Raw genomic sequence first — 27,885 nt, forward strand, 5'->3', positions numbered from 1 at the left:
ATCGACAGTGGCCGCTGAATGCTGAATGATACATGACGAACGGGCTGAAATGAACCTTCACTCCTTAATGAAACCCTTATTGATTTCTCATTGCAGCAAATCATTGCTTCTGCTCTCATGCCTTCAACCTCAAGTTCCCACATTTAATCTGCATGCACATCATCTGGAAATGCTGCCATTAAGATCTCCAGAGGATTAACATGAGATTAATTAGAGGAAAACAGAAAAATGCTAGCCTTTTTACCTTTTCAAATGGCTCCAGTTTAAAGAAACTATAATAAGCAAAGAGACTTAACAAATGTGATGAATGCTTACACCACAGTACTTTATTAAATTTATCACATGGGACTGTAAATGGGATGAAATACATGAATGGGGGTTTCATTAAAAGGTGTGCTGCTTCTTTGTTTGTTTATTTTTTTTGTTTTTTCGTTTATTCATTTATTTTACAATACAATTAGAAAAATGGAGTAATTTACACAAATCAAGTGCTAAAATGTCATGTAGTATAACAACAGTTTATATATCAGAATAATAAAAAAAATATATTGTTTGTAAGCCTGCTAACAGATTAAATGAAAGAATATGTAAATTAAGCTCTTAATTTGAGGGTTACGTCACAAGCTCAGATTTGGTTGACCAATCAGAGTTAAATGGGCATTTCAGTACTGCCTACATGTGCATAATGAATAAGTCATGTATTCATTTTCCTACCCTAAATAAATAAATAAATAAATAAAAATCGAAAACTGAGCCAAAATCTCTTTATTCTGTTTTTGTGAGCAAACGAAAAAAAAAGAAAGAAAAAAAGGCAGTTTTGTTATTTTTATTTTTATTTATTTTTTTTAAATGAATATGGATTGGACGGAAGATAACCTGATTAAATACATATATCAACATATTTTTTTTTTTAAAATAAAATGCAGACTTGATGAGCATAAAATACCTCTTCTATCAAAAACAACTTTGGTGTTAAAAAAAAAAGAACCATATTCGTAATCATTCATTATAATTCTCTCATAACAATTCATATATTAACATATTCACAGACAAACTGTGAGCAGATGTGTTTTAGTGACAAATACAATTAGCTGCAGTCGTTCATAACAATGTCTAGGTTTGGGAATCATTTTAATAAATGTGCTACGAATGCCTGTGAAAGTATGGATGTGGTAATTGGTGTGAGTGTGGCTTGGAGCGATTTACACTGAAGCTGAATTTTCTGAAGAGGGAAGAATAAACCCGCTGGCCAACAAGTAGAAGAAGAAAAAAAGACTCGCAGCATTATTATGCCTCCTCAAATGCCAGTCCATTTCTCACAGCAAAATAACACAATGCCATTCTGTGCTACACTTGATATTTGTCAGTGTAAAATATTCAAAATGTCAATCTGCTACGTCTGTCTAAACGCTTTTTTTACCCGCCTCTCCTTTCACCTCTGAAATAGCTCTGCCTAATGATAATCAAAATAAAACAATGGCATTTGTAAACTTGTGATAAGCTTTGACCTCATGCACCAAGAAGGATGAAAATGTGCAGCCTCTTTATAGATTTACAAGAGATCAAAATAGCTATAAATGTCACATATAATAACTAAGCTTTGATGTACAGCTCTAATTTGCCCTACCAAGTTATGACTAAATGATTAAATATGCAGTTTTCTTTCCAGAAAGAAAATAATAAATAACAAAATTTGAGATAAGCATGTGGCACTGAGATCCTAAGAATACAAAATCTGTTAACATCCATGAGGAGGATATAAATGATTTGCTAATAGTCACGTGCGTTTAATTGCTCATTCGCATTGATGGAGAAACTCAGCCCAACCGGATGCTCTGTTTTTGAAGATAAGCCTTATCACAAGAGCAAATAAACAGGAGTTTGAAGAGCAGGAGATATGGTGATATTTGGAAATATTATTGCATTTTAAATATTGTCTCCCACATTGAGGGCCGTGATCTTTAATGCTAACTAGTTACCTAAAAGTGACTTTACATGTTAAATGTTATCTTGATCGCTTCATGCTAACCAAACTTTAAATGTCATTAAAAAAATATAAGATTTCCATATTAATATGAAAATGTAGATTCACTTTTAAACAGCTATTTAAATCAGATTGCATATCCTGTCTAAATCAGAAACTAGACAACTGTAATGGCATAACAAATCAAGCCAGGCCTCACGAGATTTAAGATCACACGTGACTCCGGCAATGAAAGCTTTCACAGTGTGTTGGAGAAGCAGCTCATCCGAGAGTGAATCAATCAGACTCCACTAGGCCAGTGTAATGGAGCAACTGCTGACATATTTATCTTGCATCATATATAACAATTGATATGCTAGGAAGACAAAACAAGGAGCAGAGCACAAGATCAATACTGAGGAATTTTGCTCATTCTGGAGATTTCATTTAAACTGAACTTTTGTGCAAATGAACCATGGTGAGAAGAGTCTATTATTTTTAAAAGTGGGTGATTTCTCAGTGGTTTCGATCTCTCTTGCGTCTACTGTGTTCATAAATTCCACTAGGGCTTTAACTTTTTTAAAAAATAGCTCTGGCCTCTTTGTGTTTCTTCTTGAATTGCTTACTTGCCACCTGTACGTCACTTCACTATGTCACACTCGCATGTAAAAATGAGAAAAGTATCAACACTTAAAAAACTATTTTGTTGAATAAACATGATTTAATCATAGCACCCATCGTGCATCTAAACAAATCAAGTAAACTTGAATTGCTTTGAATATGTTATATGAACACAATATACACTTGTAGATTCAACATGATTTTAATAGGTCTGTGTAACTTTCATTCATTCATTCATTCATTTTCTTTTCGGCTTAGTCCCTTTATTAATCCGGGTTCACCACAGCGGAATGAACCGCCAACTTATCCAGCACGTTTTTACGCAGTGGATGCCCTTCCAGCCGCAACCCATCTCTGGGAAACATCCACACACATATTCACAATTTAGCCTACCCAATTCACCTGTACTGCGTGTCTTTGGACTGTGGGGGAAACCGGAGCACCTGGAGGAAACCCGCGTGAACGCAGGGAGAACATGCAAACTCCACACAGAAACAGCAACTGAGGCAAGGCACAAATCAGCGACACAGCAACCTTCTTGCGTCGCCCCTGTGTAACTTTTTTTTTGCAACTAATTAAATAACAATATTTGTGTTGTTTTTGTCTGATTGAATATATTCTTATTTACTCAATGTCAGTAAAGTACTTGCAACATAAACAAGTTTCAGTCTTGTCCATGTATGGTTATTAAAATCTATTTTGCTGCATCAATTAGATTTGTCTTAGTTGGCAGCAGTTCTTAACTTGCAGCCAGCTCACTGTGATTACACTAAATCATCAATATAGCCATATTGCCTCACATCCACACAATATATCTTTTATACAACTGTAAAATAGTAACACAGAAGAAAACAATGGTATTTAAATCAAATACCAACTACAAAAAAAAGCATCAATGATTGTTCCACTCTGAGGTTACTTGCTCTAGTCCTGCATTTAAAGCAACAGTGTCATAATCGCTGTCTAGGTGAGCTTCTGTCCAGCTATGTCCAGGGAACAGTGCAAAGATTAATTCGCCAACATGCAAAAAATAAATAAATAAATAAATAACTCTAAGTGCATTTTTGTTTTTGTCTCTGAGTCACTTGTGCCAAGAATAAAATGTCCATATACTGTATGTACAAATCTATCTATCTATCTATCTATCTATCTATCTATCTATCTATCTATCTATCTATCTATCTATCTATCTATCTATCTATCTATCTATCTATCTATCTATCTATCCATCCATCCATCCATCCATCCATCCATCCATCCATCCATCCATCCATCCATCCATCCATCCATCCATCCATCCATCCATCCATCCATCCATCCATCTATCTATCTATCTATCTATCTATCTATCTATCTATCTATCTATCTATCTGTCTATCTATCTATCTATCTGACCACAGCAGCAGAATTCCAAATTCAGTCTGTTAAGTTAAGTGTGCGCAGTGACTTCTTCTTATGCGGTTTTATTAGTGGGTAAGGGAATTAGCTTATAAGTGCATACCACCACCTACTGTGATAGAGGTGCAGAGTAGGCAAACTAGTATGAGTCGTTCATATAAAGAGCTTAAATCTCATTAAATCAACAAGTTTTTTTCATCTAGCTCATTTGATTATTTCTTCATTTAGTTTCAAACAACTACATATGGACATATTTGTATTTTGCAAATCAAGCAAATGGCTTGTTGACTTTTTTGAGTGTAAGGAAAATATTTTACCACTGAACCCAATGCAGTCTTAACACAAACACGGTTAAAAGTGTCGCAAAACCTGCCTTTAAACTACAAGTATAAAAAGTTCCTTTACCTAGAGTTAAGGTAAAAAAAAAAAAAAGTTTTATTGCTTTTTTATTATTCCAGTAATTGAAGCCCATGCCGTGGGTTTGATTCCCAGACAATGAGTGCACTTACACAAGGTTCACTTTAAATGCAAGTTGATTCAGGTAAAAAGCTTCTGCCAAATGCATAAATGTATATGTATTTGCATTCAGTAACTGGAAAAGGGCATGACTGTACTATCTTGAAAATACGTTAATGTAAAATCACCTCATAGAGTGAGCATTCATTAAAACAGACCATCTGGACTTTCACCGAGTAGGAAACAAAAACAATTAGACAATTAATTAAGTATTTGCACTGCATGTTTTTGTTTTTTTGTTTTTGTCTAGATAATAGTATCCTTATGATTAGTAAAACCAAAAAATAAAAGCATTAGCAGTATGAACTGTGGGCTGAAAAAATACTGAAATGTGTATTCAAGGGCTCATACATTAAAAAAAAAAAAAAAGTTCAATTAAATCACATCCTTTATTTTTGCAAACAAAAATGGTCAGCACGGTCGCCTTACAGCAAAAAGGTCTCCGGTTTGAGTCCCGGCTGGGTCAACTGGCATTTCTTTGTGGAGTTTACATAATCTCCGAGTGCTCAGTATTCCAAGTGTATCTGTCTGCTGACTGCAAGACAGGGGCATAAGATGAAGGGGTGAAACTTGTGTAACTTGCAGTTATTGAGATTCCATTGAACCATGCAAGATGTCAAAACGAGATGTTGTTGGCAAGACAGTGGAAATACATACCAGAGAACATTTTCACCAAATGTTTTCATGAGTTTTCTCCAAATGTATCTACAAGTGATTAATTTAATACATTATTATCTTCATTAATTTAGCAACTCCACCATGCAACTCCACTCGCTGACTTCTTCATCCGTTTTGTCATGACAGTTAGCCTACTTGACGTTGCCCCATGTGGTTGCAAATAACAGTAAAATGGTGAGCTCGTCAAGTATAAAAGCCTCCACAACTCGCGGCTGTATGTTAATAAATGTGATGGTTGGGTTGAGGGTTGGGGAAGGTGTAGACGTTAATAACTGTGATGGTTGGGTTTAGGGTTAGGAAAGGTGTAGACATTAATTACTGTGATGGTTGGGTTTAGGTTTGGAGAAGGTGTAAATGTTAATAACTGTGATGGTTGGGTTAAGTGTTGGGTAATTGTAGACATTAGACTGTAAAAGATCTGGTTGTTATATTAGACAGCAACTTAATTTTTGAAAATCATATCTCATATGTCACAAAAACCGCCTTCTTTTATCTGAGAAATATCACTAAGTTACAAAGTATTCAATCTATCTCAGATGCAAAAAAGCTAGTCCATGCTTTTCTGACTTCTAGGCTCCATTACTGTAATTCTCAGTTCGCTGGTTGCCCAGCATCCTCTATTAATAAACTTCAGCTAGTACAAAATGCAGCTGCCAGAGTTCTTACCAGGTCTATAAAATATCATTATATCACCCCGATTTTATCCTCCTTACACTGGCTGCCTGTTAAGTTTCGTATTGATTAAAAAAAATTGCTTCTTACCCATAAAGCTTTTAATAATTTAGCTCCTGTTTATCTGACAAACCTTTTGTCTCATTACAATCCAACCCGCTCTTTATGATCTCTAAAACTCAGGGTTTTTGGTAGTACATAGAATAGCGTAGTCAGGTAAAGGCTCTTAAACTCTGAAGTAGCCTCCCTGACAATGTCTGAGGCTCAGAGCCACTCTCGCAGTTCAAAGCTACAATAAAAAAAACATGTTTGTTTTTATGTTTGTTTATTTAACTGCTATTTTCATTTATAACACTCAATTTTGGCATCTTGTTTATTACACTACTGTATTAACAGCAACTACACTAATTATTTTCTTTATTCTCTATTTCCATCTGGGGATACTCATCCCGAGGCACATAGAGGCTATGCAGTGTCATTGATTCAATCCAAGACATGTGGAGAAATAATGCCAAGGTATCCATAATCCTGGACCAGGCTGTATTCTGAGCTGATGCTGTGATGGTCATGGTGGAATAGAGAGCATGAGACTGATTCCTGAAAGATCACAGTGACAAACGAGTCCAACCATTGATCCTGTGGGCCAGCCTGATCACCATCCAATGACCCACTCACACTTGCAGTTCTTCATGATGGATGTTCAGCTTCTCCAGCCTCCAGCGCTGGAGCTCCACACAGGAAGTTTGGCCAAAAAATTGGTCATGCCCAGCAAAACCTGGCTTATCTCAAGGTTTTTCCCCCTTCACTTCACCAATTGGTGAAGTTTTTTTCCTCGCCACTGAGGCCACTGACCACCTCAAATCGGGACTTGAAGAGCTGCGTATTGATGGATTTGCTCTTCAGTGTTTGAACTTTCAGCAGTGAAATTTAAACCACACTGATCAACTCTGAAATCTGGACTTTACTAGAACTATGTTAAGGTGCTTTGACACAATCTACATTGCAAAAGCGCTATATAAATAAACATAAATTGAATTGAACATTAAAGGGCCATGAAACCCCCCTGTTTCAGCAGGGTGTTTTCACACTTCTAGTTTGGAAAAAGTCAGGAAAGTGGGTGTGTCCAGCTCTGTTTGGGTGGGAGTGTAGGGGGAGAGAAACAGGGAAGGATTTGAATATAAATGGGATTTTCCTAATTAGGCACGCGCTGATTTTCACAGAAGCAAAGCAAACACACAGACGCAGGGGAGAAAGACAGTGACTGTTTAATGACAGTGGAATGTTTGATACCGCACGTCGTATAAGAGAAAAAAACCTCGGCATTTCTCGGTAACTCACATGCAGAAAGCCTTGTGTGTGTAGACTATCCTATCACAAAATACTGTGAAAATTCAACACGACAGTGGGTAATAGTTTTATTGCGGTGTTTACATGTGTACACTCGGAGAGCAGCATTTATAGGAGATCGTTCAGTCCATAATATTGTAGTGATATTAATGTACTGTAAACTAAGTAACAGAAATCATTTTGACTCCGGTTTGTTTTTAAAAAGTACTGCTGACAATATAAACTAACTTTGCCACCTGAATGAACAAAGGAAGGGCACTGATTGCACACACTTACCAAATCTGTAGAGACAGGATAATCAACACCAACTAAAGCTGCATCTTTTTTAAAAGGAGACAAGCAGCAAATCCGGATTTCACCATTTCCAGATGCAAAAAGCTCTCGAGTACAAAATGTTCCATACAAACGTATTTCTGCTGTGTGCACTGTAATCCACACATGAGTTTAGCTGCGCTCTCATAGCTGGAAAATGAAAATAAAACCTTTGTTGCAGCACATTTAAAAATGCAACACTGATGACCCGTATCTCCAAACAATTATTTTTCTCCCACTTGTTTAGGCAACACAACGTGGCGTCTCTCTGCCGTCTGAACACTGTTTCAGGTAAACACAGTCCTCGAAACCATCATACATATTAATAAAGTTGTACCACATACAACATAAAGCGCACTGCTTGGTTTCAACCAAGTCTTTCTCATGAATGAATGGAGCACACTCAGAGACATCACAAAGTACTCCCAGGTACAGACAGCCAGTCTACACGCTGAAATACAGACAAGTATCTAATCAGTGTGATGCAGATTCAAAAATTTGTTTCAAACCGGAAGAACGAATTTGCTCGAAGTAACGCAAAAACAACCCATTTTCACTTTTTTGTGTAATAAATGTGCCCTAATAGTGTTTTTTTTTTTTTTTTTTGCTGCGTGGGACACATACTGTATATGACTTTCAACAGCTCAAAAATGTGTTTTGGTGTTTCGTGACCCTTTAATAACTATGATTGTTACGTTTTGGTTTGGGTGAGGTGAAGACATTAATAATAATGATGATTGGCTTTAGAGTTGGGGTAGGTATAGACATAACAACTGATGTACAGTTCCATCTTGCTGACAACATAGTTTTGACAAGTCTTCATAACTTCAAGTTACACCTCAAACATACTACAAATTATGCCCCTAACGCACCCTCATGTTACGCCTCTGTCTTGCAGTCCACAGATAGACCCTACTCCTGGTTTCTCCCACAGTTCAAAGAGATGCAGTACAGTTGAATTGAATAAACTAAATTGCCTGTAATGTTTGAGTGTGAATGTGAGAGTGTATGGATGGGTCCCAGTACTGGGTTGCAGCTGGAAGGGCATCGCTTTGAAAAACATATGCTGGAAAAGTCGGGAACCGAAGGAAAATGAATGAATGAATGAATCCTATGCAATCTCTTAAAGCATTTAAAGGAAAACAGCCATTCGGGAAACTGGTTAATATACCGTATTCTCACAGGGCACTTGCAATTAAATATACCTGCCATTATTTCAAGCTTGTTAAAAGCTCATTCAAATAACTCAATGTAAAGTGATGCTTGGATAAATTTGTAGCAGGCTCCTATGATTTTAGATGAAAATCACATGCAGAATCGAATCACTGATCACTAATGTTCCCTCTCTTCAGGCAGTCACTGGTGAAAAATGGAGCAGGAGGGATTGTTCCTCACAGGCCCTAATGAGAGTGCTTTGTTTAAGGAGCTAAATGATCGTCCCATTACCCACAGCCTTGGGTATCCCCTGTTTCTGAGACAGTGATGAAGGTCAAGCCCAAAGCACACATAACGTGAAGTCTCACACTGTTCTGCCAACTCGGAGGAAACGCTTTCACCTATAACAGTTGAACACTCATTTGAGCTCGGCTCTGCCTGTGGTTAAATGTCTAGAAGAATTATAGCCGACCAATTACCACAAGTGTAAAGCCATCCGAACCGACAAAAAGGCATTGAAAAGTTTTCCAGGCTTTAACATTTACTGATGCTGACTGGCTGAAGGCTGACGCTAAAGAAATAGGCACGATAAAAGCCGGTAGCTCACAAAACAACCATTGCTACAGCCTAATAATTCAAAGTCTGTTAAGAGCAACCGATCTGGCTTTATAATCCAGTCATTAATAATTCACAGCAGATATCTCTCATGCACTGTAAGTCACTGCTAATTGGTCCAACTATATGATAATCCTTCCCATCAAAATTTGATGTTGATCTTAACGGCACATCGCCTGCACGTACAATGCCTGTCATTGGTCTGTCTCGCACCAGGAAGCGCTAGATTGTATTGAGTGATGTGATTTCTCATTTTTCCAAGCGATATACATCAGCCGTCACTGCTCAGTAGAGATGTCACAGCCTCACTCTTGATGATCTGATTAGATTCTTTCTGCGTACAGCTTTTTTTTTTCAAGTGCAGTTCATCAATCTCTTTATCTTTTGAGTAGTACCATCATCGCACTGAGGGGAAGCACATGAAAGCACCGAGCATAAAGGCAACGAGGCCTTTGTGTACAAAAAAGGTTGAGAACGCACTCACCAGGACAGAGAATACATCTGAGGCGGTGCATTTAAATGCATTACTTCATTTTCCACACTGCTAATCTGAGTGTGATGTTTATTACTCATTGAGCTTAATTTTACTTATTTTTTTGCTTCATTGTGCAGATCTGCTTCTTGAAGCAAAGCTAAAACAACAATCAGGCTCAAATTGATTTTTGAAAAGAAAATGCCTTGAGAGGTGTCTGGATGCAGACCGGGTGCAGCTGCAGGCTGAGCTGCATGCAATGCTTTTAATGTGCACACCTAACCCACCCATAACCCTACTCCTCACAGTGACATCACTATCTATATTGAGTGTATTGTGTCTCAGATTGCATTAGGCTATCCAAACCATCCCCGTGCGCATTTCCCAGTTCGTTTGACAAGTGTGAATGCTCCGAATCGGTTGAAAGAGATGTGCCAAAGAGCGGTTCGGTTGGGCTTTGGAGGGGTACGTTTGTAGTGTGAGTGCAAAGCATGCTGGAGCGCAAAATTGAATGCGCTACATCACTTTTAATCGACTGTTTCATATGGTTTTATTAATCATTTTTACTTTTTTTGATTGAACACAACGTGTCAGTTTTTTAAAGACGAAACTCCTTTGCTGCAAGTCAGCTGCACGTTCAGCAAACCTCCTAACATGTACAGCTTGAGAATTTTTATTGATAATTTATGAGCGTCAAAAGTCATGGATCTGTTCGGGAAAACATTTGACTGCATATCACTGCATCCCAAATGTCTAAAAATAATACAAAACGACACAACCAAAGCAATGTCCACTATGCTGAGCGAGAGTTCATCTCTTCCTGTTAAACTGAACAGTTGCATCATTGATGACATTAACATGCTCCGGCTCGGAAGGTAAAACAAGATATGAAATCCAAGTAAGAAAAGCATTTTAGCAATACTGTAGCTAGTGTGAGTATGCCCTGAGACTTGATGTCTCAACCTGTATATCTGCATCCAGAGGCGGTTGAATGCCTTTTTGTTTTGTTCAATGTATTTCAAGTTAATTTGTATAGCATTTATACACGTAAGATGTATTGTTTCAAAGCAGCTTTACAAAAGTTTTTGTTGTGTTTGGCTTTTGAAGTCAAAACCCACAGAAAGTCGCATTGGCTGAAGGTAAAAGTCCTTATCAGGAATCAATCATTACTGAAAAGGAAAAAATCAGACCTGTTCTGACAGAAGCAGAGAGATTAAGGGTCGAATCAGATTTTCTTGTTTGTGAAACTGAGCACAACATGTTGAAAATCCTGCCTTACTACCTCAGCAAAGCCCATAAATCTTGAGCTCAGCATAACGGTAGGTAATTACTCCAGCTTTGAGGACTAGGAATAGATTACTATATACATCATTATATGTGATTACGTTCTCTGCAGTAGGGCCTGTCATTGTTCAGCACGAGATGGATAATCTTTCTCAGAGCATATATTATGCTAACAGACCCACATCCACACAGGATCCCTTGATCAAACTCGACAGAGTTTTTCATTGCAGCGTAAGATGTCAGCATCGTTGTGATGTTGGGAGCTCTGTGAAAAAGGGATTCTCAGCGGGTGGAAAAAAGCAGTGGATGAAAGAAGGATTTTCCACAAAGACGCTCACAAACAGAGCGCAGAGTCAATACAATGCAATTAAAAGGGATATTTCCTCCAAAAGTGAAGATTCAGTCATCATTCATTCGCCATCATGCCATTATAAAATCGTCTAACTTTCTTTCATCTGAGCAAAACAAAAAGAGAAATATAGCAGAATGACTTTGTAGCTTAAATCAGCTTAACCCTTTGACGTGTATGATCACAACAGTGTGATGAGTTTAGGCTGGTCCCTAGAGTATGCGATCACACTGGTGTGATTATAATGTTGATTGTGTCACAAGATAATCTGCTAAATTCAAATCTGCTTTCCTGCGATGGCTTGTGCTGAGCCAGAGAAAAACGTTTTTTTTTGTTTTTTTTCACACGTTTAAATACACATAATACCACCTTAAATCATATTTATGGTGTGTAAAATACATGCTGATGCCTATGAAGATAAAATACTTATTATTCTCAAACATAAAATTGGACACACTGTTTAGTTACTAGAACATTTAATCCTTGCACCCTTTTGATATTTCTGGGTTTCCAATAGTGGAAGTCATCATAGTTGGGTAACCTAAGAGCACAGTGAATAATTCTATTTGCTAAAATAATATAAGAAAAACTTAACCATAGTGTTATCAAGACTTTTAGAACTTGAAGTAAATCATGTGAGACTGATAAGTGCAGCTAGAAAAGAGAACAAGGTCGAATACATGCTGCATTCAACCCAGGCTCATTCTGAAAATGTACTGCTATATAAATTTCTGGAGAGGTACTTTCTTTGCCATTTTTGTTTTTGAGGATCCACCAGAAGCCCCTGTGTACGCTTTTTCAGATCTCGAATTTCTCTTGAGAGTGCCATTCGTGTCTGTTGTTCTCGACTGACTGACTGAATGACTAACTGACATCCCCTAAAGCATTACAAACACCTCACATAAGCAGTGTTTTTTTTTTTTTTTTTTGTGTTCCAATTTAATGTAAAGTTGCTATAGTACAAAGTATAGCTATATAATTGTACATAACTTTAAAAGAAAATAATAATATAAAAAAAATATGAAGGATTTAAGATACTGATGTTTGATAGACATGTCCTTAGCCCCTTTCACACATACAGATCGTTCCGGAAAACTACCAGCAATTTTTCTGTAAAAGAGATCATATGTTAACAGGCCCTTTTTGAAAATATCGGTAAATTCATTCCGGCATGTTTGCAGAAAGCGAAGTTGTAACATTACCGGTAATTTGCTGGATTGTTGATCTGTGCAAATGCAGAAGGAAAATTGCTGGCAAGTAGTTCATGATTAGAATGTGCTGACGTGAGACGTCTACTCTAGCCAATCAGAACATTCAGATGCATTCACATCCATACTGTTTATGAAAATAAAAGCCATTTGTTACCAGGAGAGTGACACTGACAACAGAGGTGATGATCCACATGCAGGTTTTTAAGGTGGTCAGACGAGCAATGATCAACACAGGGGCAAACAGATGTATAAGGGCAATCCAGAGTCATAGTCGTATTAGCAGGCAAATGGTCAAAAGGCAGGCAGCAAACATGATTAAATAAATAAACGAGGCAAGGATCAAAAACATGGCAAAGGCAGACAAAGGAAACACGTTGTAATGTCACTATAACAGAAAACAAAATTCAGCAGCAGTGAGTGTTTCTGTGCTGTTTATGTAGTGCAGTAATCAGTCCAGAAGCAGCATTAGCTGTGGGAGTCTAATTAGTGGAGACTTGGATCAGGTGTGTGTGTGTGTGGCATGACTGATTATGTAGTCCATTTACAAGCAGATTTGTAGTCCTATGTGTGTGTGAATGTTTTCCAACCATCTCTGGGGGTTAGATCGCTGGTACACATTTAGCTGCTAGATGTTAGTCAGATTACTTTTCTATGTTCCTTCCTAATGCCAACTGTATCAAAATTATTGATAAAATACTTATGCTAAACCGCTGATTGTTTACCTCTAAGCTCTGCTTCAGTTGCTTGACCCATGTACACGTGAAGCAGCCGGAAAGTGCCAGCAAACACAAATATTATGTACATCTTGACATGCAAAAGTGTTTCTACATATGTTTTCATAATACTCATCCATCCACAAAATTTGTAATGTCTTTAAATATGGAAGCATTTAGCTGCGGTTCGCGCTTTTGCCTTTGGATGTCTCTGGGACAAAACAGCTGCATGAATGCTAAAGCTTCAAATAAAAGTGAAACTATCAACAAAAGCCTGACCTCTTCTAAGTTTACAAATACAAGTGCAGCAGTTAAGATGTCATTTCTGGTTTACAATGTCAGAATTTACCGGTATTATGTGAATAGTCTCTCCTGGAAAAATTCTGGAACGTCCTTGCCTGTGTGAACAGCGCTATTGTGTTAGACGGGCCTAATCTCACTGTTAAAAAAACCAATAGTCTTGAATTTTCGAATGAAGTTTCCACTAAAGCACATTCTAACACGGTGACACCCATCACACACCACATATCAAATTATTTACATAAAATAAAAATAAAAAGAAACAAAAAAATGACATATGGATAAATCATCTGGGCTGCAGATAGCTTAACAATCGCTATGAAAACAATAAAGTGATGGATTCTTAATAATGGTCATATTTAAAAAATCATACGAGGGGTCAGCGGGAGAATTTAAAACATACGCTTGAAAAGGTTAAAGTGAAGTGGGTCAATTAAAATTAGAAAATTCAGCAATTTTAAATTAAAGGCAATAATTCCGCTGTAACACGATCCAAACAAAAGTGCTACAAATATCAAGAATGGAAACTATTAATATTTGTATAATTCTTATTATGAAGTAAATCAGTATAGAAGCAGTGTAACATTATTGAGAAAAGAGCACCTTCAACAATCCTCACAGCAGTTACTTGTATCTTCAGTGCAACTGGTTTGAAACAACAAATGGATAAGCAAATGAAAACAGAAATTTTGATTAACAGAACACTACAACCACTAGGCCAGTCTCATCCAGCAACGTAGGAATGAGAAGGAAGTGAGCAGCATGACGGAAAGCCGAAACGCCAGCGAAGGAATTAGTTACGCTAGTTCCAGATAAACACTGCACTGCTTGGAGGCGAGAGTGAGATAAAATCCTGAATGGATGGACGGATGGATGGGTGGATGGATGCTGTGTGATGCTAACAGGAGGGGAAAAAACATCAAAGCGGAGCCATTAAAAGGAGATCTATGCTTGAAATCTCCATATCACAGGAATACACATCATAGACAACGTGCTTACCCGTTTTCCATGTATAGTGCCTGTCCTTTGGAAATTCCAGGTCTGACTTCACATGCATTCCGATGAGAGACATTGAGAGCAGCAGGTAGTTCCCAACCCGCCATGTCCAGCCCGTTACACCAGAGTCATCTTGTAGAATCATAGTCCAGCCCATTGACATCCTGTCCACTTTTAGTCCTGCAAAAAAGAACACAAAAGCAAACAATGCTGATTCTGCTCTCTTAACAGCAGCAAACACGCAAGCCAAGCGTGATAAACAACTCCAGGGGAATCATTACATTAATCACCGACATACGTTTGACTAGTCATTTAATCCTCGGGGACGTGAAATCGAGCACATATGCTATTCATGATTGGGATCATTCCCTCTTAAAGCCGCATGCAACGATGCAGTTACAACTCTGGTAAACATAGAGAGAGCTCTGGGTCTTTCAGCCCTGAAGTAATTGAAGGTATTAACACCTTTTTATTGCAACTCATTTAATTCTGTCCCCCGCCGCTGTAATTCATATCCTTGGGGTGAAGGATTAGTTCTGGAATCATTGGCTCCCCAAGAATGGGTATAGGTGAGTGGGAATTTTCATGCATATTTGATTTTAAGATGAACTTTTTGAAGGAAAGATGGCAGTTATACGTTATTTTATTCATACTTAAAGAGATAGTTTACCCAAAAAAGATGTACTCACTATTTACTCATTTTTAAGCGGTTATAAACCTTCATGATTACAAAAGAAGGAGTGCTGGGCAAAGATTAATCGCAATTAGTCGCGTCTAAAATAAGTTCGTTTTGACAAAATATATTTTTGTGTCTTTTACATATTTAATAAGTATATGTGATACACACATAAATAATATTAATTTTTAGAAAAATGTTTTACATTAGTGTAATGATATGAGACGCTGACAATAGAGCTGCAGATCCAAATGCAGGGATTATTCAAGTATGGTCACTCAGGCAACCTTCAACAGGGTCAAACAGATGTATACATGCAATCCAAAGTCATGGTCATTAAACAGGCGAATGGTAAGTACAGGCAGCAAGCAATGTAAACAAACAAAACAAAGCGAGGGTCAAAACACAACAAAGCAAGGCAAGGAAAACACATTGTAATGCTACAGTACAGTTTAACGATGCTCAGCACTGATGTGTGGGCTGTTTATAAAGTCCATCTTATCAGTTCATGAGCAGCTCCCAGCTGTGTGTTTATGTGTGTGTAATCAACGGAATGAGGAACAAGTGCGTGTTAGTGGTGCATAACTGGATATGTAGTTTTTTAAAGTGGCAGATTTGTAGTTCTTCAGCAATCTGCACAGGCTGGTGACCATGACAATTAGATAGATAATATTTATCTATATAAATACATATTTACATTTATATATAATTTGTATCTTATTATGTATATATGTACAAATATAAATCATGAAATTATTATTTTGATAATTATTATTTTATCAAATATATGCATGCATGTGTGTGTGTATATATATATATCTTAGAGATGCGTTGCGGCTGGAAGGGCAACAGGTTTCCAGCTATGTTTTTGTAAGTGTTTACAATAAAAACACTTTCTTTTGTGTTCAACAGAAGAATAAAAGTTGAACAGGTTTGGAAAAAGGTAAAGGGTGAGTAAATAATCACAGAAGTTTCATTTTTTTGGGAGAACTATCCCTTTAAGAAGCTGATCTTGCATTACAAATGGCTTTTGTGTCTGTTTTATGTCACAGATTGACTGATGGAAATCTGCACACCATTCAAATGGCAAATATGCAATGGACCGGATCCACGTTATGCCCCTCACATGTAATAAACTTCTCCATTGACAACCGAAATGGGAAAGTAACTCATTTAAACAGCTCGGCTGCACAAACCAAGGTTATTCATTCGTGCTGATCCCGCGGCGAGAAATGAGGATCTCTATATTTTATAGCATCATTGTTTCTTATATGGGACAGAGCTCTGCACGGACCAGTGTATTACAGTATTATCTGAATTAAGATTTTGATTGATTTTCCTCTTATAGAGACGGCATACAATACATTACCTGCGGACGATCAGTTCGAGGCGGCTAGACAGAATCGGCGTATTGATGGATGAATTGCTATCAGACTAAAATATGTGTTTGGAATGTGGAATTATTCTGATGCGATTTCTCAGGGAAAGCCTGCAGCTCCCAATTGCTTTTTGCTTGATTTCATTTGGGAAAATTAGATTTTTATTTCATTGCTTCAGCTGTGTTGCAGGGAAATCTGATTTGAGAGGAATACGGTGAGAGGCCTTGACGGAGTGAAAAAGATCTCTTATTCTTTAACTGCTCCCGCAAGTAAATGTCGTGATAGAATTAGATATTTTCAAAAGGGTATACATAGATATCATCTTAAAGAGGCTACAGCTGCTTCCTTGGGACTTTGGAGCTTGGCCCATTCAATCTTGGAGAGCATATTTCAACGTTTCGGTTTAAGTGAATAAATGAGTGATGTTGACCTGTAAGTTGGCTTTCATTCAGAACAGACACTCTCCAGCATCTGTCTTGCTCCTCTGTGTCCAGCACTTGTTTTAAAATAATCTACAAAAGTTGCATTTATTAGATAAGCTGCACTTCAGCAAACTGCAGTATTGAAGATAAATCAAGTCACGGATGAATTTGAAATAGTTAATTCAAACGATGACTGGTTCTCACTCCAGTTTGCTTTTTAACCAAATGGCATTGTTCATTATTTTGTGTGTTATTGTTTTAGGCCAGGTGTTCTTAAACTTTGTCCAGAAGGTCCCCTGATCTGCAGATTTTAGCTCCAACTTGCCTCAACCAACCTGGAAGGATGTTTCTAGAAAGCCTTGTAGGAGCTTAATTAGCTAGCCCAGGTGTGTCTGACTGGGGTTGGAGCTAAAATCTCCAGGACATCGGACCTCCAGTTCTGAGATTGAAAAGCCCTGTTCTAAGCTTTGGCCTTTTAAATGTAAAGATCCAAACTAAAGATTTTAAAAAGAACTCGCAACAAGTCGCATGTGTTTGTTAAAAAATACAGTTAAACGGTATTTTTATTTGAAATGTTTTTTTTTTTTTTTTCAATTAAATATTTTCTATTTTAATACATTTTAAATGTAATCTCACAATTTCCAACAGAAAGTATTTAGGATGCTAATTTGCAGATCAAACTATATTTAGTTTAAGCTCCAATTCCCACTATTAACTTCTGGATTATTACCAGGTCCACACGAAATCTGCAAACGCAGAAATCCACAGATTTTTTAGCCCATCATTGAGTCAATCTACTTACTAATCTAAATGTGGGTAAACATGTATTCACTTTTTATATTTATTTCAGCAATATACTAATATGCAAAACTGTATAGTATTTATCTACAACAGTGTAAAAACTAATATTTTCTTTTAGATATCTTATCTGAAAGAGACTCGCATTGTTTATCAAACAAGTGGATCTAAAAGGATCTGCTTTGTAAACATTAAATGAACGTTAAAAAGTTATTCTTTTTTTATTTATTGTTTTAAGTTTTTATCTACTATGTTCTCAAAATCATTTCACATAAACCCGCAGATTTTTTTTATACAAAATTAAGTGCAGAAAGGACAAAAAATGTCTGTTCCTCACTTATTACCTGCTTATTATTGTGATATTGTGTGTTTGTTATTATTTATGAAGTACATATTCATAATCATAATGCACAATCTTTTTTATCCCTAATTCTACAAACAACTACTACCTTAATAAATGTGATTGAGCCGCAATTTAGTACTTTAATGATGTAAAAGAATTAATAACCAATAATAATAATAATTCCTTACATTTATATAGCACTTTTCTGGACATTCAAAACTCTTTGCACATTTTTTTGGGGAATCTCCTCATCCACCACCAGTGTGCAGAATCTACATGGATGATGCGTTGGCTGCTGATTGGTGAAGAGGAGACAGACTAATGAAGCCAATTATAATATGGGGACGGTTGGGAGGCCATGATGGACAGAGACGAGTGGGCAAATTTGGCCAAGATGGCGGAGTTGAACCCTTTTTAGAAGAACATCCTGGGATTTTTAACAACCACAAAGAGTCAGGATCGAAAGATGGCACTCACTGAGCAGTATAGATTTACCATCAATAAACTGGGGTGTTAGGACACAGACCAGAGGTTGAGTGCCCCTGCTGGTCTCACTTAATGGTTTGTTAATAAAAGGACTTGTACCTAAAAATGATCCATCAACATGTCATATTATTATCAACAAAATGGCTTAGTATTGAAAGTATTTAAAGTATTAAAAATTCTTGTTGACAAGGCACCTGCTAAAACTTTAGGTCTCTTGAAGCAAAACAGCAGATCTGTTCAAGACTCTGAGCATTGTTTATTAAATTTGTACCCTTATCCCACAGCTTCTATAAACTTTCCATGAGTGCATTTGTGACACAAGCACAAGCTTCCTGACGTATATTACAGAACAGTATGTTTTGTTCATAGATTGATAGCTTGTGTTTTTTAATTATATGATCCAGTGACCAGTTTAGCTCTGAGGTGGTTTATATTACAGTTTCCCCTGTGAAATGTTAATTATTAGGAACACAGAAATGTATCATTTGTCAAATTTGTATGACATTTTCGTAATTGCTGACTGAAAAGTGAGGTTAATGATTTATTCCCACAGCTGTAGTTTAATAAAACAACACTCTCCAACAGCACAATGCTACATGTAATTATTTTAATGCTGAATCCCTTCCAGAGTGGAATTATATTGTGCTTTGCTAATACATATTCATTTAAATAATAAATAGATGTATGATCAGGTTTTCTGAAGATTTGTCCAGATTGGTAATTTACTACACTCAAAAAATATTTTACTGCTTGTTCAAACTACTTATTTGAAATTAATTTTAAAACATTACTTTTTGACAACTTAATTGTTTTATGTTTAATCCACTTATAATGGTTAAAAAAAATAAGTTAATTTGATAGTTTTGTGTTTAGAAAACATGAAGGAGTTGTGTGGAACCCAGCAATTTTTACAGTGTAATAACCAGTATTGGGGAAAGTTGCTTTTGAAAGTAATGCATTACAATATTTAGTTACTCCCTAAAACGTAATTAGTTGCATTACTTATTTACTTTTTTTATGGAAAGTAGTGTGTTTTGTTACTTTTAAGTTACTTTTTCATCCCTGCCTGAGGCTTGATCTCCTTCAGAACTTGTAGCTCTTTCTTTTTTTTTGTGTGTGTGTGTGTGTGTATAACCTACACATTCATTTACCTTATGAGAACTTGCTGTTATACACATGCTGTATATAAAGAATAATGAACGTTGAAAGCAATGAATTTGCAACTTTTTTCTATTTTAGTCTTAATAGTTCAGTATAATATTTTCTCCCATGTGTTCAAAATAATGACAATACTTGCATCACATAAATGTAAGGCTCTGCCATCTTGGTCTTTTCCCGCAGGGAGCTCATTCTCTTCTTGAGTGTGATTCGACGTAATAAAGTAACATTAATTCAGCAAATAATTTTTTTAAAGGGTTTTAATTCATCTAAAAAGTAACTCGAGCTACATTTTTAAAAACATAACTCAAATATTATTTCTTAACTTTTTTTTAAAGTAATGCATTACTTTACTTATAATTTAATTAAAAGTAATATGACTACGGAACTTGTGTTACTTGTAATGCGTTACCCCCAACACAGGTCATAACATTAGGCACACTACTAGGAACACCCATCAGGGACATTCAGTACAAAATCTGAAGGTAATAATGTTTCTTACTGAGGATGATCATTTCATTTCATAATGCTTTACATGTGCAGTTGTTTTGTGTTTTGCCTGTTTGTTTGTTTTTTTGTTTGTTTTTTTGACTCAATTTTTTTATGAATCATCAAGCACCATGATTTGAATTAAACATCCTTAAATGTTTAGTTGTAAAAAAAAAAAAAAAAAAAAAAATACCTTGGATGATCTGAGGATAAAAAGCTTTGGTCACACTTTATTTCAAAGTATAATTCAAGCTATTAATGAACCATTTACTATGACTCTTGACTCAAAAAAATACAAATTTTCTGCTTATGCAATATTTGTAAAAGTTCTATATTCTGCTTCTGTCTTTAGCAATCATATGTACAGCCATTTGGTCAAGCCTGGTTGTTTTTTAAATGTGCTTTATAAATATTGCATTGTATTGTATTATTAATAGGTATTAAAGTAGTAGATGTGTTTAGATATTAGGTTTTAGAATGTAGAATCAGAGCAGAATATGCACTTTATAAGTACAAATAAACAGGCAACATCATAATAATCGGCAGGAAATAAGCCACCATTTAATGCTTTATGGTTGAACTATTCCTTTAAGAAGACATCCCTTTACATCCACATGAACACATTTTACAAACATGCCACAAAAACAGATCTACAATCCTGTATGCTGGCAAACACAAATATCATAAAAGTTCAATATTGACGGCAAAGATTAACAAAAGGTTACATATAGCCTGGCAAACACTGGCAGACTGAGAGTGAAAAACCTCAACATGATGGACGCGGCCTTTCGCCTGTGACCTGTCAGCCGCGGGGAGGATGTGAATATTGACGCACGTTTGCCAGCCACAGCCATGCCGAACACCGAACGCGTCAAAGTCCTGCGCTGCTTTTTAGAATAACTAGGTCAAACAAAGCTTGTGGGCTCAGACTGGAACACAGTGTGCCATCTTAAGAACCTGAGAGAGCTTCAGGATTCATGACACTTCAGTCGAGATCCCTCTCAGGAAGCACACTGTTAACTCTTTCAGGCACAGGTGCTGACTTGAATAATGTCATGAATAATTAAACAATGTTGTGAATGGGTTAATAACAACATCACATTTGAATATTCACATTTTAATGCCTATTTTTCACTATGCAAAGATTGGGTTGAATTGGTTAAAAGCTACTTCTTCAGTAGGCTGAAAGTCTCTTCAGCTTGGGTAGGTTGCATATCAAATCTGTGTGAAAAGTCATGTGCTTAAGTAAATCTTCAAAAGAAGCACATGGGAATTAATTTATCAGCATCAGCTGAGGCAGTGAATTTCACATCATCATCAAACACTGAAAGCTTTACACCGCTCTTGCAGTGAGATCTGGTAGTACATCTATACGTACTATATGGCTTGTGAAGTCGAAAAACACTTTTATGTATGTGCATGGTGGCTATGTTTCTTTTCACTCTTGATTAATTCATCATTTTCTTTGTATATGATCTTGCTACATGGGTATTTATTGATAAATCTGTCATGTCTTATAAAAAATGTGTAATATTTAAAACTCATCCATCTATCCATCTATCTATCCATCAATTCATCCATCCATCCATGTGTCTATTAATTTATCTATTTATCTATCCATATATCTATCTATCAATCCATCCATCTAATAATAGTAGTTTTTTTTTCCTTTTCAGGCACATAATCAAATTTCCAAAAAACTCCTGCTACTAATGCTTCACCCTAATTCCTAAACTTATACTAACTTGTTATTATATGTTTGTTAAAAAAAAAAAAAAAAGTGTGTAATAGAACAGTTGGCAGGCTTTGGGACATATTGTAGTACTTCCTAATTAATTAACCATTCAGTTGCTTAGTCACATGCCCTTTCAATCATCTTGTCACATCATTAACATTCCTTTCATATTTAATTTCTGACCATATTGAAGTTGGGGGGGGGGTGTCACACATTATATAATCTTACACCATGTCTTTCACCCAACAGATCTGTCCAGCCCCCAGACCACAGGTGTGATGCGAATGCATCATTGACCATTTAGGCCAATCACAGCCATTTCTGTTCAGCTCCTGAATAGGATTGTCCTTAAATACCATATTTCTTATTGGCCAGACATTCATGACCATAGTTGCCAGAACTTCTGGCGTCAGAGATCGCTGTGCGGGACACCTAGTTTGCCCAGGTTGCTTGGTCAGCCCTTGGGATCCATTCCTTGCTTTTCAATCTATATTACAGATGGTGGGTGAGAAAGTGAAAAAATGTCCCTCCTATATCTTTGCAACCCAAACACGTTCCATGGGAAAAAAAGTATCTCGCGTGTCCTCCGATCTGCATCGCAAACGACACGCCAATGAAAGGACTTCTTACAAGACTTCATCTTTCAAGCATCAGAAACTCACACAACAAGAGAGAGACAGACCCACTAAATTCAGGTATTTAGTCATGCGTTATGCTGTGCCCCTTTATCAAAAAGGTGTTTTTATAGTTTGGTGGTATTGTAATTTTTTTTTATATTTGTTTGTTGTACATTTGCCTCACAGAAAAGGTCACTTTAACGACCCTTGCTACAAGCTAAATAAGTTTACTAAAACTTTTAAACTATTCATCTTCTCCACTAGAAGTAGTTATAATTCCTGTTCTAAATAAATAAATAAATAATTACAGAGTCCGCTCAGATGAGCGGGGAAAGTCATTGTCATATTTATTTAGTTAAATTAACTATAAGTTAATTCTGAATATTTATAATTAATAATAATTAATGTTTTAAATCATTAATATTCATAACTTGAGGTAATTTCGCTACACTAATTTCTTAAATTTGATTATGTTAACCTGCTTAAACATAAGCAGGTTTTTATTTTTGATAGCAATAGCCATAGTTGAATTCAACTCTAAGTTCAAATGATCGCTGGATGATTCGTTTGTTCGGATTCAAAGAGTTAATTCATTTGAAGCCCAGTTTAAATTAATCTTCAATTCACTTTGAGGAAATTTGCCACATGTATTTCATTATCAAAATGATTTGTAGTGATTGTCTGAAATAAATGAATAGATGTGTCAAAAAAACATACAAAACTGTGTACTGGTAAGCAGTTTTTCAAAGCACCACAAGCAACCATGTCTACCCATGCCATTTTTCTCCCCTGCTTAAAACAACCATAAATATTCTCTCAAAACAAAATAAAGAAAAAGTATATTTTTAAAATAACCGTTGGTTTCCTCCAGTAACCACTGTGCCTGAAAGCCTTCAACACAGCATCCTCTGTTTAAAACTCAGGCCACTGATCATCCCCAATCTTGAGATAAGAGTCGGTCCATCTGTAAACAGGTGGGCCTGGTAATTAACGCTTCATTACAACTCCCACATCGGACACTAAAGCGCAGTCTGTAACAGGTTTAATGCAGCTCCATCCAGACTCGTTCCATTAGATCTCTCTCTACAGGACATCAGCGGCTCTGACAGCAGAGGAAACAAAAGCCCCTAATCCTGTTTACTGTATCACAGACGCCTTCCCTTCCATTGAATTTCCATACAGTAATGCGTCCAATTGGCTTGTGTTCGACAAGCCGAGCGAGCCTTTGAACACCACCTGTCATTTCCGCCTGCCTTATTTATCCATAAAACCACAGAAGCTCACAACTTGATAATAAACCTCTACCTGTGTGTATTAGCAAGCTGGCATCATAAAAGGGAAAGGGAAAAAAGTCTTCTAGACACTAATAATTTAAAGGTGAACTCAGTATCTTTTTGCCTCATTAAAAAGTTTTACTACTGTGAAAAGAACAGTGCTTTAGAAAAAAAAAAGTTTAAAGTTCAATGAAGTTGCCAGGCATGTGGGAAGGCCAGTGGAATGGGTTTTATTTAATATGGAGAGGGGTAAAGTTAAGGTCAAATATATGCTACACACTTCATCTCATTATCTCTGTTAGGGGACACTTTCATTCCCATAATAATTCAATCATGTATGATTAGATTAGTGCTGGATTCATTCTGCATGTCATGGTGGGGAGCAGTATGTTTCGACTCATTCCTTCTTTTTTCTGTAGTCAATTTAGAAAAGGCTATATCATGCATCCGTATACCCATCCATCCATCCATCCATCCATCCATCCATCCATTTATCCATCCATCCATCCATCCATCCATCCATCCATCCATCCATTTATCCATCCATCCATCCATCCATCCATCCATCCATTCACTTACTGTCTAAAAAACCGGTCCAGTATAATATGACCTATAATAACTGCAATAGGGAAACAAATCTATTAGTGGTGTAATGGATCATGGTTGATCTGTGATCTGTAAGTGTCACAACCAACATTTCGGAACGCACAATGACCCACTGATTAATACATTTTTATTTTAACTTGTAGGTTAATCCACTATTTAGAACAATTGCAGAGAGATCGCCTCTCGCATCATTAAAATGGTGTGTATAGAGCATTTTGGCTTTCCTGTAAAATATAATGATGAAGGAAAAAGTTGTGGTGTTACAGTGTTGCCGGCCAAAGAAAATCTCTTTCACTTCGTCTGCTGGTGGCAGGGATAGCAAAAAATTATTTCGCTAGCTTAGAGGAAACTGATGTTTATCACATTACTCGGTGTTTCCTATAGGATTTTTTTTCCAGCTGTGGCAGCAGGCTTTTTTTATACAGATCTACCAAACACCTATGGCGTTATTTTAATCTCTTTGCTTGCGCGCAAAATTATTAAGATAAAATCATAATATGCAGAGCAATAGATACTCTGAAGTGTACTTATAGAAACTGTAAATCTAACTGTAAGCTGTCGTGTTTACTGGCCTCACGCATCAGGCACCTGTCAGTCAGTCAGTCAGTCAGCACGTAACCTTTAAGGGTTAAACAAATGACGCACACACAGTAAAGTTTGCGCTGTTATAATTCACGTACCTTTTAATAAGTTTTGGTGCAATTATAACCAGCTATTTAAAAAAGACAACAGAATATTCTGAATGGGAAGCTGTTATGTTTTTTTGGTGTGGCGCCCGCCACGGAAGAATTAATGTAGCGGAGACCATGTAACTACCATTCAAGAGGACTCCCTGTGGTGTTAATGTAGATAATGTAAATAGTCTTGAATTTAATCCTCAGTTGTAGTTGGAAGCTTTAACCTTGGATCGTGATGTTTGTTGGATACGTCTGTCGTTTTGTTGTCATTTATGGTAAATGCACGCTGGATTAGTCGATTGCTTTTGACAGCCTCGACTAGTGATTGAAGTAGTCGATCGCTCGACTAGTCGACTAGTCTATGCAAGCCCTAATATATATATATATATATATATATATATATATATATATATATATACAGTTGAAGTCAGAATTATTAGCCCCCCTGAATTATTTGCGCCCCTGTTTATTTTTTTCCCTAATTTCTGTTTAATGGAGGGAGGATTGTTTCAGCACATTTCTAAGCATAGTAGTTTTTAAAAATGTATTTTTAATAAATGATTTATTTTATCTTTGCCATGATGACAGTAAATAATATTTTACTGAATATTTTCAAGACACTTCTATGAGCTTAAAGTGACATTTAAAGGCTTAACTAGGTTAATTAGGTAAAATACACAGGTTAATGTAATTAGGCAAGTAATTGTAAAATGATGGTTTGTTCTGTAGATTATTGAAAAAAAAATTGCTTAAAGGGGCTTATAATTTTGTCCCAAAAATGTTTTTAAAAAAATTAATAACTGTTTTTATTCTAGCCGAAGTAAAACAAATAAGACCTTTTCCAGAAGAAAAAATATTATCAGACATACTGTGAAAATTTCCTTGCTCTGTTAAAAATAATTTGAAAAATATTTAAAAAAGAAGAAAAAAATCAAAAGGGGGCTAATAATTCTGACTTCAACTGTATATATATATATATATATATATATATATATATATATATATATATATATACTGTACACAAACACATATATAGGTAGGGAAAATCTAATTGTTCACTTCTGCTATTTAACTTTGTTTGCATTTCAATTTATTTATTTATTCCACCTAATTGCAAATTAGAATAGAAACTGTATACAGAGCAAAAAAACATACTGATAGTTATAGCTACTGTACATTGTTGTTAGTCAATGATGCTAATATTCAGCACAGAACCATCAGTTTCCCCTTTCTGCCTGCTCTTCTGTGAATTATGTAGAAGCACTGTCTATGTGTGTTTCCTCGCCAGCGGGTAACGATATATTTCATTGCACAACAATAGTTTATCAGGCTTTTTGGCTAAAAAAGAGAAATTGTGGTTTAATTTGTTATTTTTAGATTATTTTTAAACTTCACCACTCCTGCTGTGCATGAGCTAAGCTGTTGAATGGTCAGCGTATGAGGCGGCTAGGCTATCCTAGCTTCAATTTTGATTAAATTATTCTCTAATTGGTTGCCTATTATGTCGTGAATATACCCCTGTAATGCATATCGCAGTCTGGCTTTCTCAGATATCTCACTTGTTCGCCAAAAATGACTAATTATATCCCTGGCAATGTCTGACACACACAGTAATAGATGTGCCAGGCAAAAGCTTGACAGGCATAGCAACAGTAACTAAGGAGGGTGGGGCTTACCGAAGGGTCAGTTGGGTAAGCTAAATTGTCCCAGTGATGGGTTGCAGCTGGAAGGGTATCCGCTGCTTAAAAACATGCTGGATAAATTGGTGGTTTATTTCGCTGTGGCGACCCCGGATTAATAAAGGGACTAAGCTGAAAAGAAAATGAAGGAATGAATGGAAACCAAATGATATTTGTCTCCCTCCTAGTTTTGCTGATTCAAAAGCATAGGGGTCTATTTTGATGATCTAGGCGCAAAGTCCAAAGTGCAGGGTGCAAAAGCATTCAGGGCGTGTCAGAATTCACTTTTGCTATTTTAAGGATGGAAAAAATCCACTATGCGCTGTGGCGTATGGTCTAACAGGGTTGAATTTATTCTCTTAATTAGTTATAGGTGTGTTTTGAGAATAAACCAATCAGAATCTCATCTCCCATTCCCTTTAAGAGTCAGTTGTGTCGCGCCATAGTGCATTTGCTATTTATTTGGCAGACCTTGTAGGTGGAAAAACTGAGCGCTTTTAATTTAACTTTCACTCTCTTTCAGGAATAAAGATACGTGTTGTACGCACAGACATCTATTAGTCTATACATAATTAATTTAGTTTGTTAAACGCAAATATTTGTTTCAAAACTATTTCTAAATTCAGTTCTATTAATTCAGTTCAAATTAATAAACAATAATAAGTGTGGTCAGAAAACTGGGTTATATCCAAATACACATGCTGTGCCCCATATGGTCTAAAACCTGACAGGTGGGAAAATCTAAGCTTGTTTTTAACAAAACAAATATAAATGTGCATATAAGAAATAATACTGCTAATAATAATAACATTATACAAAAGCAAATTGTCACGAATAAACTAAAAAAGCCTCCCGTGAGGAAGAAGGCATAAAAGCAGTGGTTTTTATATTTGTGTAGAAAATAATATTTTTTGTCAAATTTTAATCCTTTAATACTTTTTCAT

The 27,885-nt window shown here is 36.3% G+C and overlaps 1 protein-coding gene across 4 annotated transcripts in view; it reads right to left on the minus strand.

Annotated features, from left to right (window-relative positions):
* The window catches only part of thsd7ba (thrombospondin, type I, domain containing 7Ba), a 402,275-nt gene that overhangs the window by 270,870 nt on the left and 103,520 nt on the right, over positions 1-27,885 (minus strand). For all 4 annotated transcript variants that reach the window (XM_073912504.1, XM_073912505.1, XM_009304519.5 and 1 more), the window contains one exon: positions 14,606-14,782. In XM_073912504.1, the coding sequence (XP_073768605.1) occupies positions 14,606-14,765 (160 nt within the window). In that variant the 5' untranslated portion in view covers positions 14,766-14,782. The remainder of the gene's footprint in view (positions 1-14,605; positions 14,783-27,885) is intronic.

The sequence above is a fragment of the Danio rerio genome, chromosome 9 (genome assembly GCF_049306965.1).
Source record: "Danio rerio strain Tuebingen ecotype United States chromosome 9, GRCz12tu, whole genome shotgun sequence".
NCBI lineage: Eukaryota > Metazoa > Chordata > Actinopteri > Cypriniformes > Danionidae > Danio > Danio rerio.